The following is a 14,144-nucleotide window of genomic DNA, read 5'->3' as shown; positions in this document are numbered from 1 at the left end:
TATATATATCCTTATCGTTCGTCAGCATAGGGTAATTCTATCATAGCTCGGTATCCATGAATCTGATAAACTAATTTCTGACTCTTGTTAATTTCAGTTACATGGAGGAGAATTTAATTGGAGTCGTCCACTGCAAGGAAATCTTCTGGGTGCCTTCCAAATCGGCTCAGTGTTTACTCCAATACCATTTACCATTTTGGGATCAAAGTTACATGCATCGAAATGGATTCTTGCCTTTGGTGGACTCCTTTCAGGTGTCATGTCTCTTTTGGCACCAGTGTGCGCCCGTTGGCATGTTGGAGCTCTGATTGCAAGTAAAGCTATAGAAGGATTGGGAGCGGTAAGATTTTTAAAAAGACTCTTAATACGTTTTATCTCTCAGTGAAAAAACTTTTTTCCTCTTGGTGAATCACATTTTATCTCGTAGTGGAAAACATTTTGCCTCTTGGTGAAACACAGTTTATCTCGTATTGCTAAACATTTTACTCTCTTGGAGAAACATATTTTACCTCGTAATGAAAAGCAATTTGTCTCATCGCGAAATACATTTTATCTCGTAGTGGAAAACATTTTGTCTCTCGATGAAACATATTTTTTCCCGTAGTGAAAAGCATTTTGTCTCTTGGTGAAACATATTTTATCTGGTAGGGAAAAACTATTTGTCTCTTCGTGAAACACATTTTATCTCGTCGTGGAAAACATTTTGTCTCTTGGTGAAACATATTTTATCTCCTAATGAGAAACATTTTGTCTCTTCGCGAAGCACATTTTATCTCGTAGTGAAAAACATTTTGTATCTTGGTGAAACATATTTTATCTCCTGATGAGAAACATTTTGTATCTTGGTGAAACATATTTTATCTCCTGATGAGAAACATTTTGTCTCTTCGTGAAACACATTTTATCTCGTGGTGGAAAACATTTTGTCTCCTGGTGAAACATATTTTATCTCGTAGGGAAAATCATTTTCTCTCTTCGTGAAACACGTTTTTTGCATTGGAGAACAATAGCTAGAGATATTAAATCCTTCATTAACAACTAAAAACAAAAATTAAGTCTCTGTGAATGGCTGTCACGTTTGTGGACATCACTTTATCTTACAATTAAATTTCTCAAATAAGTTATGTATACTATTAGAATTACTTCATTAGTGAACTCTTCTTTTATTTTAAAATATATCCCTTTAAAATAAATGTAGACTTAATTTCAAAAAGTTTTAAAATTACATCAAAATATCAGTTGTAAAATTTCTGTTTTTTCCTAGAATGGGTCGGCTTCAACGCTCATTTTTTCAAACACGCTATGACACCTTTCTTAAACACTTATTTGGAACCGTGGCCATTTTATCAAACGTGCATAATTTGATATGCATGTTCATTTTCTTAAACTCTTAATTTGAAATCTGTGTAAAATAAAAGGATGTTATGATGTAGTTAAAAACCAAATTTAAAATACGAGATCCTCATACTTTTAACGAAGCTTTTAGAATTTCAGTAATCCCGCAATGGACTGATCGTAAAGACACAGTCCCCACTTGAACACCGAAATCAAGCATCACTGGTTGCGATTAGTATTAGGGTGGGTGACCACTTTGATCAGTCCGTATAGAGACCAAGGGTATGCGGTATCGGTCCTCGTTAAACTGTTCTACCGTAAAGTACTCTATTTCACGCGTGGGTCGTCCTACTAAAGTGGAAGAGCCACCTCCTCTGCAGAGGATCAAAATTGTGATGGAATATCTTCTTTCCCTGACAGCCGCAAATTACCTATTATTCAGCTCTAGTGCGACGTAAATGAAGTACCTACCTAACTCAAACTTCCGTCTCTATAAGAATCTAATTGCTTAAAAATAATTACGACAGTTTATTTACTCGTATTGTCATATAATATTGTCGTATTGTCATAGAATTATATGACAACACGAGCAATTTACTCGCATTGTCATATAATTCTAATAAAAACTGATAAGATTGGAAATGTTGAACCCTACTTTCATGTATTTGTTATGAATTTAGCATTTCATTTTTCAGGGTATTACTTATCCCAACATACACTGTTTAGTAACAAACTGGATACCAAACATTGAACGTAGCAGAGTAAATGCCTTTATTTACAACGGTATTGCATTTGCAACTGTAGCAACTTATACACTTTCTGGACCTTTAATGAAAAGTGGTTTCCTTGGTGGATGGCCTGCTGTATTTTATATATCTGGTAAATTTCCTTTCATAATTTCCTGGTAAATTTCCTTTCGAATAGTTACCGAAGATATTTTACTATACCACCAAGCTTCCTATTTGTGAAATTCTATATTCCCTCGAAATTATGCTTGTAATCATAGGGCTCCGTATCCCCATATTGGATATCTATCTTCCAACAAATTTCTGTTCTAATCACTCAATGTTCCCATATTGATATTCTATTTCTAATTATATGACTTTATTTTCTTACTTTGAAATTGAAGTTTTTCTTAAATTTTTGTTTTTAATCATATAGCTATGTTGAAATTCTATTTCCCCTAAAAATTATGTTTTTATTCAAATAACTCTATTTTGCCGCATCGAAATTCTATTTTCTCATCTCAATTCTGATTCTATTCATATGACTAATAATAGCCAACTACCACTAAATAATTGCATACCCTCCAACATTTGAGTTTTCTGCGAAAGATAACTATTAGAGGGAGAGAACAATGGCTAAAAATTTTAAAATAAACAGAGTTTTCATAAAATCTTTATCAGGACGCAAGAATACTCCTTAGACTTAAAAGAGTTAACATCAATATCCAGCAGTGGGCTGACAAGGAAATACCAAACTTATAAACAAAAAGTAGAAATCTATCGTAAAAACATATTTGTCAAATATCTTCATCGGAAGAATAAATAAACTCACCAAATCTACCACTTCTTATTAATGAGCAAAAGATGCATTATTGATAGATAATTGCTGCGAAGAATCCTCTGATCAATTTTAATTTGCACAGCTGTTTATGCTTTGTGTTTTGATTTTTCTTCACTGGCTCTGCTTAGGCATCTCGCTTTTCACTATATCGAATGGCATAGCTGCCAACTCTTCCGGTTTTCCCGGAAGGTTTTATTTTCATATTTAAAGTGGTAGCGAGACTCATGTTGTTCCAATTAACTTTTTGAATTGCAATGATAATTATAAATGAGTTTGACCACCACTACATATAAATAATTATAATAAATATATAAAAGCATAATAACCAATACGAAAGCAATACCAACGCAATATTCAACGTAGTCAAATACAATTATATTTTTGAGTAAGATTGTTTTTCGTTCATTGTTTTACTACCACTTGGAAAGTCCATTCTCGGAAAGAGTGAAAGTTGGCAGGTATGGGTGTTTCAAATTTAATTTTGTTTTAAATTTTAATGTTTAATGATCTTTCTTGTATTTTTTTTCAATATTTTATTTTTAACTTTTATTTAAATATTAATTCAATGCAATCCTTGATTGTACTTCTAGGGATCCTATTTTAATTAGCTCTCACCAATTATTTGAATTTAATATTGTTAAATATTTTTAAAAATTAAATGAACGTAAATTTAAATACAATTTTGTTATTTCGTAAATTTTAATTCAGCTGAGACACCACCTCCTACATCAGAAAGCCTCCACACGGTTTTTTTATAAGTAGTCTGCTCAGACTATTTAAAAAGTGAACCGCTTGTGCGCATGAATCCGAATTCTATTTTAAAAGTAAATGAGAGAAATTTATCATATATATTTGAAAATTGAATCTGTAAATAAGACAAATCAATCATATTCAAAAACTTTTTAAAAAAATTAGTTATATATTAGCTACCACTATCTTATTTTTACTAGATTTTGTACTAAAAGCTTCTTTCTTAACCATTTCGCGCCGACTGTCCGAAATACGTGACAGCATAAAACCGTATCAATCAGAGAAAAAAGATAAAACTGGTATTCAAAGTAAAGTATTTCTTTAGCAGTTAATTTGTGGGCCGAGTTATACTTGTTTGATTTATTTAATTCATCATTACTTTAGTTCAAAATAAAAGTATTTAATTATACTTTGAATTAACATTGATTATATGTATGATTAAACTAACAATAATTAAAGTAAAAGCAAAGTAAATCTGTCAAATTAGCAACGACTACATTTAAGTTACCGTTTTTTATTTAATTACAACCTGATTCTGATTTTGTACGAATGCTTTTCTGAATCACCCGTCCCCAAGGGATTAAAGTTGTTTACCTTCATTGTGTTCCGATCGGACTACCTGCAGAAAACCGTGTGAAGGCTTTCAGTTATAGTAGGCGTTCGCTCAGATAGGAGGTACTGTATCCATGCAAGGCATGTTTGTGTTCAAGTACTGCGAAGAACCTACTATGTTGTTCACATCACAATAAAGTAAAACTGAAGATGTTTATTTTATCGTTTCCAGATAAGTATCAGTCCTGATTTAGGGAAACATAGATAAAATACTTACTCTTATAAAAAAAAATTTTATTAAAAGAAAATGAAAATTGTTTGTTTTTTTCTGTTTTAGATGTTTTTCTAGGTCATCCACATAATTTTAGAAATCATTTCCGCGTAACTATTAGTTTTAATCGTAAAATATTTAAATTGATTGTGGGATTATTTCAGGATTTCATTTTTTTTCCTTTTATTACAGGTTTGTCGGTGGTTGTCTGGTTCATCGTATGGATTTTTCTTGTTTATGAATCTCCGAATGAACATCCCCATATTACACAAGAAGAATTAGATTACATAACTGAGAAAGTAGAACACAAAGCAGATACTGCGGTAAAACATTCTTATACCAATAAAAACTGCCTTTTTTTCTCACTCTGTAAAAAAAATTTCGTGCACCTTAACGCCCAAAAGGTGGACAGCAAAGTGTTGTTTTCACTGCATCAAGAATGTTCTTCTACACTACTTTATGTAAAGTTGTCGCTATAATTTTTTTTTATTCAGTAGCTCTGAAATTTATAATTACTGCGGGATAAAATAAGCGTAAGACTCATTAAAGTTATTTTTTCGATACAACATAATGTAAGAATCATCAATTTAGGATGAATATACGCAATAGTTCTTAAAATTATTTTGTAAATCAAACNCATTATTTGATATTTATAAAGCTTTTTATATATTTTATTTCTTATTATATCTTTACTTATAAATCATTACTTAAACTGTGCACCACAGCATGCTATTTCAGCCACCAACTGCCTCATTTTTCTCCAAATATCAATGCTATTTAGTCCCAGTTGCCCTAGAGCAAATTACTGATTTAGAAGTCAGGTGCCCGTTTCTGCAGACGGGTACTTCGCCAATTACCAGATCAAATCAAGTCAAGCCCCATGTTGGAAAAAAACTGCTATGTTGTTCACGTCACAAAACATTTTTTAGCAGAAGCAAGCAGAAATTACGATGTTTTTTATCGTTTCAAGATAAATATCAGTCCTGATTTAAGGAAACATAGATAAAATATTTACTCTTATAAAAAATTTTTATTAAAAAAAAATGAAAAGTGTTTTTTTTTGGGGGGGTTTAGGTGTTTTTCTTGTTCGTCCACAACCTGTCCACATAATTTTTTTAAAAAATTGCCTCAACCTTGACGCATAATTTTAAAAACATTTCCGCACAGCTATTAGTTTTAATCGTAAGATATTGAAATTGATTGTGGGATCATTTCAGAATTTCATTTTTTTTCCCTTTTATTCCAGGTTTGTCGGTGGTTGTCTGGTTCATCGTATGGATTTTTCTTGTGTATGAATCTCCAAATGAGCATCCCCATATTACACAAGAAGAATTAGATTACATAACTGAGAAAGTAGAACACAAAGCAGATACTGCGGTAAAATATTCTTATACGAATAAAAACTGGCGTTTCTTTCTTACTCTGTAAAAAAAATTTCGTGTACCTTAACTCCCAAAGGGTGGACAGCAAAGCGTTGTTTCACTGAATATTAAGACGAATCGAAAATAGACTTACTTAATTTTAAATCACTCACCTTCTAATCATTCTTACCCACTGTATGTCAGATTTCTATAAATGCCATTGAGTAGCTGTATTAGTGAAAGAACGTTTTAACTTAATTTTTTTTTCAAATAAGATACGTGTTTAACCAATACCTCCTAGAAAAGAGAAGGCCTTAGCACGGGTTACCATAAACAAGAAATTTGATCCTTTAGTAGTCCAAACGTAATGACATCTTTCGTATTTTCCACCGCTACGCAACTTGGCAGCCCAAACGTAGTGGCATCTTTCTTCTTTTTAATCGACTGCGCAGTTTATGTTCGTCACGTCGAACTACTAAATTGATCCGTGCTGAGGCCTTCGTTCCTCTAGGAGGTGATGGTTTAACCCTTTCCGGAACAGTGTAGCCGGGTTGGCAACACTAATTCAACAAATGTTACAAACCACTAGAAATGTAAAACTAATTGAGTTTAAACATTTAGCAATCACTACTCTTTTAAGCAGGTGTCCAATAAAATCAAAACACTGGGACTCTTTTTATCAACCTCGTAGCTACCACACTGCCTACTGACCACAAAGACTCACACAATGATAAATAAATCATGATGGATGGGATAGGGGCAGCTTTGCGGCCCAGATGGCCAGCTAGCATAACTAAAGAAGAAGAGGATTCTTCAAACAGCAAGGAGCTAAAGTCGTTTCACTAAAATTACAGTCTAATGTCGCACTTGCTAAGGTTCTGCCTGACTAAAATTTTCAATACAAATTTCCTGTTCTGAATTAGACAAAAGACACCCGGTTTCTGAGTGGTAGCGCTTTGCGCTCCTGTGCCACAGGTCCTGGGTTTCATCTTCGAGCCGGGCAAGGTTGACTCAGCCTTTCATCCCTTCAGTGGGTCGATAAATGAGTACCAATCTTGCTTGGGAACTAAGCACTGGGGGTTTCGCGTTCGGCTGACCACCTAACCGGAACATCTGCTCCTGCACCCCAGATCCCAAAGTCAAGAAAACTGAGATGGGCACAGTCATCACCTCCTACATCCTAAAGCCTCCACACGGTTTCTTATAGGTAGTCTGAGCAGATTATATAGAAAGCGATCCACTTGTGCGCATGAACCCAAATTCAGTTTTAAAAGTACTTGAGAGAAATCTGTCACATATATTTGAGAATTGAATCTGTAGTGGTAGACAAGTAAATAAAACAAACCAATTATATTTATAAATTAAACAAATTTTTAGACATATATTTGCTACCACTTTCAAATTTTTAATAGATTTCATATTAAATGGCTCTTTAACTAATTGATTTACCTTCATAGTGCTGTGATCGGACTACTTACAAAAAGCTGTGTGGAGGCTTTCAGTTATAGGAGGCGTTGGCACAGTAGGCCTTGGCCCAGTATGGGCTGTCGAGCCACTGAGTTTAGTTTAGTTTTAATTCGACAAAAAAAGCTAAATTTTGGTAGTTGTATTTTTTCTGTTTTAGTCCGATTTTTTTTTATGTTAAAATAGCCCTCAGAAAATAAATACTGTGTAAGCTTTAGATCCTTTAAATAATTCCTCTGCAGAAAATTTCAAGGTTGTTCAGGGTCATTTCTTAAGTTAAAAGTAAATATGTTTGAAGTTATTTAACTAAAGAAAGCTACTACACCTCTAAAGTTTTGTTTTGCTATATTATTGATATACTTCTGTCTAGTAATTGACATTCACTCGTTTCCATGGGGCAAAGAGACTTTTTAGCTTTATGATGAATCAAAGTTGGTGAAAAATGCAGTTATTAGAGCTTTTCAACCCTAAATCTTTAAAAGCAGGTTTTTCATGATTACAAAATCTATATATATATTTCTCTTACACGGCGATAAAAAAAAGCCTCATTACAACTCCCCGAATGGCAACGCTAGAAAACCAACCAATAATTGCCGCTAAAAATGTCACATGCCAAATCTGGATTGGGTGGCTCAACATATAGCGCTTCTAAAAACGGAAACTGAAATAACCAGAGTGTAAAATATTATGTGCTTATGCGCATCGTATTTTTTGCTAAATAATTTATTTATTATATATAAGTTTATAGATGGTAACGAGAAGAGTTTTGTGGTTGCTATGGTGACTAATTAGAAGGTAAATTGTTTTTTTGAGTGAGTGTGAGATTTGTTTTTTGGAACTGCGATGCTGTAATTTTATTGTTTAGTTAATAAATCTTCCTTTTATATTAAACGTGATAGTAGTTTCCTTAATTATTTGATTCGAAGTCCTTGGAGTTTTATTTGAGGTCAGTTTATTTTGTATTTTTTGACAAGAGAGAGCATTCTCACCAAACGAGATTTCTTCCGAAATTCAATGTTTTGTTTATGCAGGGTTTTTCCATTGCAATTTCTCTTATTTAAATTTTTAATAGACTTAATTATAGCCAAAATTTTAACCTTTTTAAAGAGATATCAGTTTTAGAAATTTTATCTTAAGATTTTATACTATAGCACATTTCTAATAGGTTTAACGAATTACATGTCATTTATTTGAATTCAAATTTATTTTAATGACTTAGTATTTACTAAAAAGATGTAATTTTTTTTTTTAAAAAAAGTTGTTATATGGATTTGAATGATTGTTTTGAATTCTTAGAATTTTGTGCATTTGCAAAGTACTCAAGTTAGTAGCGAGCGAAGCGAGCTTGGTTTGCGAAGCAAACCATATAAAATTGCGTAGCAATTTTCGGGGGTTGGCGAGCGTTAGCGAGCAGGGGGGCACAGCCCACTAGTATTATAATAATAACTACAAGAGCATATCACTGGTTCAAAACTACAACGACACTTCTGCACTCACTTCTCATGTTATTTCAATGAGAAGTGAATGCTGAAGTGTCGTTTTAGTTTTGAACCAGCGATACGTTATTGCATATCTGCCAACTTTTAATCCCTTCCATTATCATTTTTCCCAGTGGTATTAAAATGGAATTAAAACTTCAATTTTAAGCAAACAAATACGTTATATATAAGCAAACTTATATTGACACCTGTGATAGTAACGCATATTAATATATGTGCTTAATTTTTGTTAGAATAGTGGTGATCAAAATCATTTAAAAATTAAGTTTATAAAAGAAAAAAATAGTATATATTTACTACCACTTTAAATATGAAAGCAAAATCTTCCGGAAAATCCGGAAGAGTTGACAGGTATGTTATTGTATACATTGTACATCATCACTTAGCAGTGAAAATAATTGATAGATTGATGAATGTCTAAAATGAAGTAGAACTATGATCTACATTCTAGAACAACCATGTTCCTCATTGTGACTGCCAACGAGAACTGCTATTATCTGACTTGTTAGCAACTTAGATGAGTCATATTTCATGTTGACCCATGATTGTTTATAGGAACTCTCATTATGTGTCTTTTCTTACTGAAACATAAAACTGACACTGGCTTACGTTGTTCAAAGGACATAAGCTGTCATTACTGTTGGTGTGTGAGCTTTTGCTATTATTCGTGATTTTTAAGAACTGGCTGATTACTGATAAATGTCATTAACAGCGTCTTTTTTCTGGCAAATTGGGTCAAAAAATAAGCTTATTTTTGAGAAACAAATTTCTGTTAAAATCGATTATATAAACTCAAATCAAGAGTCAAAACTATTACAATTATTGATTTTATGAAATAATTTTTATTTAGAGCAAAAACAATTGCATTTTGACTTAAAGTTGACTTTTCTACTAAGCTACTGAAAACAAAATTCACGTATTTTCCTCCGTAACAGAAAAGCGCCAAAGCCTTTCGCAATCATACCTCTAATGAACTACCAGAGCCATCTGTTAGAAACATTGTAAACTAAAGAAAGAAAAAATTCGGGTAAATCATTGCAGTCGCACGCAAATCATCAGTCGCTCGGGCAAAATAGGGAAGGCCCCTTTTCAAGTACCCGAACGGTGTTCGGTCAAAAGTGGGAAGTGGTTAATATCGTCCGCATACGTATCACTGATTATAATTTATTTCTGCTGAATAAATACTTCATATTTTTCCTGGTTCCTGCCTTCTTTTCAAGCCCATGCGTGTTAAGTTTCAAGCTGTTAACTGAGAAAAACTTTAAAACGATGTTCTGCAGCTACAATATTATGAATTCTGAGGACAAACTCTTACAAATTCCCGTACAAGTATTTCAGAATGGTGAGGCATACAACAGGAAATATTGTTTTATAGTTTTTATTTGTCAGAACCACCAAACTTTTGAAATTTAATGGGGGGAAACAAAATGTTCTGGTTTCTATAGTAAACTTTGACAAACAATGCATTTCTGTGTACCTCTAATAAATTTCTGAAATCGTTAGTGATTCTTTATTCCTTCGGTAGAATGTTGACTGAAATGAAAGCACAACAGTTTCTTCAAAATCAACTAAAAACTAAAATTTATGAGATTGTTATGGAATTGTTTAATGTGTTCCCTAAACTTTATGCATTTAAATTTTTCTATTTATCTTAAAAAATTTACAATTCATATCAGTGTAATAATCTCCACCTTACTTAATGTTCCTCTACCGAAAATTTAAAGTAAATTTTTGATTTTGCAGGCAGTTGAAATTCCCTGGAAATCAATATTGACATCCGTTCCTTTCTGGGCGCTTCTGTTTGCACATTTCTGCAACAACTGGGGTTTTTATACGTTACTGACACAACTACCAACATATATGGCCAATGTGTTGTTCTTCGATATAGTTGAGGTAAAATTACATCTTGCAACTTCCTATAAAACTAATTATCGTAACTAAATTATCATTTATTAATACTGTTAAAGCCAAATTGCTTTACGCCTTACAATGTTTGTTGATGAAATATATTATTTAGTGACATTATTGAGGCAAAGTACTTAACATCTTGTAACGTTTGTTGAAAGAATATATTATTTGTTGATATTATTGAGATAAATTACTTTATAAGCACACCGGACAAAAAACTAGTCACCCTTAGAGAAGTCGTGAAAAACATCATTTAATAACATGTAACGCCGCCTCTGGATTTGATAACCGCCTGGATTCGGTTAAGAAGTGAGTCCACAAGGTTTTGCAGGCACGTCGAATCCGGTTTAAGCCACTCGCTGGGGATTTGATAGCGCAAATCCACCAAATTTGCGAGGATGCTGATTTCGGCGTTTTACCCGTTTTTCCAACATGTCCCACAAATTTTCAATGGAGTTCAAGTCAGGTGATTTTGCAGGCCAGTCGAGATATAATTGAGTGTCTGAGTGTTCATGAAACCAGCCACATATTCATCCAGCCCGATGAGCTTTGCATTTGCATCTTTAAAAATAGGGACATTGACAGCATACTCTTCACGAAGATGTTGACTGAAAGACAACACCTGATCATCCAGAATGTTCAAATAAACATGTTAGTGGCCACCTCAGTAAGATAGCCCAATTCAGAATAAGAAAAATACCCCGAAAACATGACAGACCCACCTCCGATTTGAACCTGACCTTGCACGCAGTCAAGATGAAATACTTAATTAGAAATAGAGATTAGGTACTTAAAAATATATATTTTCTCATTTTTAAGTTTTGATAATAAATGATTGATTTTTTTTTTACTTTACCGCAACTTTACATTAAAAGAGCCGCAGGTTGCCGACTCCTGGACCAGGTGGATATTTCATATTTCGTACTGTTATTTACAACTTTAAACCTTCAAAGAGCATTTTGCATTGATTTCAGATCCAAATATAAGCATTTATTCTGTATCAAATGAGACTCAAAAGATCATTTTCGAACTTGATGATAATGATATGATGAATAAATATATTTTGCCCTAACTTTTGGAGGCTACGGCAATTATAATAAAACAAGAGAGTTGATTTTACTACCACTTTTACAAAAAAAAATTTAATTTTTAAATAAATTATAAAGGATAATTTTTTGATATAAGTATAGTAATGACACATTTAGTAAAAATGCTGACATGGCGCTTTTTTGCTGTTGTCACCTTGTATTTTTGCATTAATCTTTAATATCTTTGCTCATAATGCTTTTTTTATCAAATTATATGAAAATATTATAGTTATTTCATTATTAAAATGCATGTTGCATAAAAGAAAGAAAACCATACCATAATAATGATATGAATATATAAATATGGATTTAATGTCAAGTCGTAGCTTTTTTTCAAAACAAAGATACTAAGCTCAAGGTTCCCGCAGTCCTTGAAATTTTAGCAGTGGTAGTAAATTAAGGTTATAGCTAGAAGATATTTCTTATTTTAGCATACCATTTTGTCATTAATTGGAAATGAAGCTGGAATTTTCATACATACTTTGGAAAACAGTATTTAGTGGTGGTTACACAGAAATTAAATTATCGACATTTGTTTAATTCTCGCAAGCAATTTTTAAAATTTACAAGTCCCTCGGGAACCCTGCAAACTGCAGAATGAAATATCCATTTAATATAAACAGAAGTAATGCCGCTTTTTTTTTAATTTTTGTAGCATGTTTAACTGTGCCTTTCTGTAACGCAGTAATTTTTAAAACAAATTGAACTTTTATAAAACTTTCCTCAGAACTTAAAAGAATGATCATTTTCATCTTTGCATATGAAAAGTTATTCAAAGTATAGTTCTGAATCGAATAGTTCCTGACAAATCGAATTTTAAATATACAACTTTTGAAAATTGAAATTTAACAGAAACTATTCGACCGATTTCCACACATTTTGTTTTTTGCCAGTTAAAAATACGATCTTTAAAATTAAAAAAAATTTATACCTTGTAATTCAAAATCTTTCGACCATAATTAAATAATATAATAAATTATTATTAAAAATTATTGTTTGCATAGAATTATCTTTGCACAAACGATTTTTTATAGTGTGCAAAAACTGCTTAATTCGCTTAAAAAGTTCTCGAGATAAAGAGAAATACGCAACGATTAAAATTAACATTAAGGTACGCTTTAGACCGCTTTTCTGGCCAGTCTATCGGAACCACATTTCCCAGATTGTGGCTACCCCCTTATATTTTGATGGCCAGAAATCATAAACCATCGGAAAAAAAGCTATGTTTATTCAGAGAAAGCGCGTTTTTGTGTCTGATTTCGTCATCTAAAATATCTTCTGCACTGACTAATTAGCTTTACGTATCTTGGAAGTGTATAATTAACAACAAAAGAGGAACCGATGAAGATAGATTAAATAAATTAAACAAAGGCTGGAGCCTAAGTTATACACATGTCTTTTTTTCTCTCAATAAATTCTGGAAAAACAAAAACATAACAAATACAACGTAAATTAAATATTTTTCATACTTCTGTAAAATCTGTCCTACTCAATGAATCTGAAATATGGAGCTGCAACAAAAGTAATAAGAAAAACTTCAAGTATTTATTAACACGCCGATGTTTGTAACGCAGAAATGCTTAGAATAGCAAAACAGAAACCTATGTTTTTCTTGTCGTCCTCGGCCATTAACACATTGAACGCCACGCTAATTTTACATCACTTGCCCATCTGGCCACGATAAATAACTACAAACTAAATTTGCGAACATGAGACGGATTTTGCTATTTTTTTAGATAGTTTATCATAACAAAATTGTCAAAAGTGGTAAATTATATAACCTTACGAATTGTTTAAAAATACTGGTGGATAAAAATCGCCAAAATGAATTTATTAAACCAAGAATCGCAATAATTAAATAAATTTTGAATAAATTTTCTGCAGTTCCATGAAAGAGTGTAAATTTTATAGTTCTATATCATGTTATGCGCTGTCAGTCAGCTGTTTTTCGCGGCCTATGTGAAAGGTCAGAGTCAGCAAGCGGTGGCAGACGCAGCCTAAATGTAATTTCAGAGTCAGCGGGTACAGCTCTATCCATCCTCGGAAGTTCCTACCTGGGTTTAACCCCATAATTATCTCACACCACCTGCCTTCGATTAACTACCCTCCTATCAGCTCAAGATCGACTGCCGCATTAAAATTTTAAGCGTGTGCGCCAGAATAGCGAAATAAAGCCAAATCTAGATGGATGAAACTGATGGCCGCCTTCTTATGAATCACTTGTAAAATAGTCGTCTTCAATGATTTGTAGTTACAAAAATTTTGCAGCTAAGAACATGCGAAAAAAATGGCGATGCCGAATAAAAACAAATACCAGTCAAAATATCTGTACATAAAAAATATTTCTTAA

The 14,144-nt window shown here is 32.7% G+C and overlaps 1 protein-coding gene across 1 annotated transcript in view; it reads left to right on the top strand.

The window, feature by feature from the left end:
* Window positions 1–14,144, top strand: part of LOC122271277 (putative inorganic phosphate cotransporter) — a gene marked incomplete in the record, with an annotated part of 32,147 nt that overhangs the window by 2,416 nt on the left and 15,587 nt on the right. The window contains 6 exon segments of the mRNA XM_071181633.1: window positions 98–340; window positions 2,031–2,214; window positions 4,667–4,797; window positions 5,213–5,295; window positions 5,692–5,851; window positions 10,542–10,691. Of these exon segments, the coding sequence (XP_071037734.1) occupies window positions 98–340; window positions 2,031–2,214; window positions 4,667–4,797; window positions 5,213–5,295; window positions 5,692–5,851; window positions 10,542–10,691 (951 nt within the window).

Source organism: Parasteatoda tepidariorum, chromosome 6 (genome assembly GCF_043381705.1).
Source record: "Parasteatoda tepidariorum isolate YZ-2023 chromosome 6, CAS_Ptep_4.0, whole genome shotgun sequence".
Classification (NCBI taxonomy): domain Eukaryota; kingdom Metazoa; phylum Arthropoda; class Arachnida; order Araneae; family Theridiidae; genus Parasteatoda; species Parasteatoda tepidariorum.
This window is presented reverse-complemented; position numbering and strand designations above follow the sequence as displayed.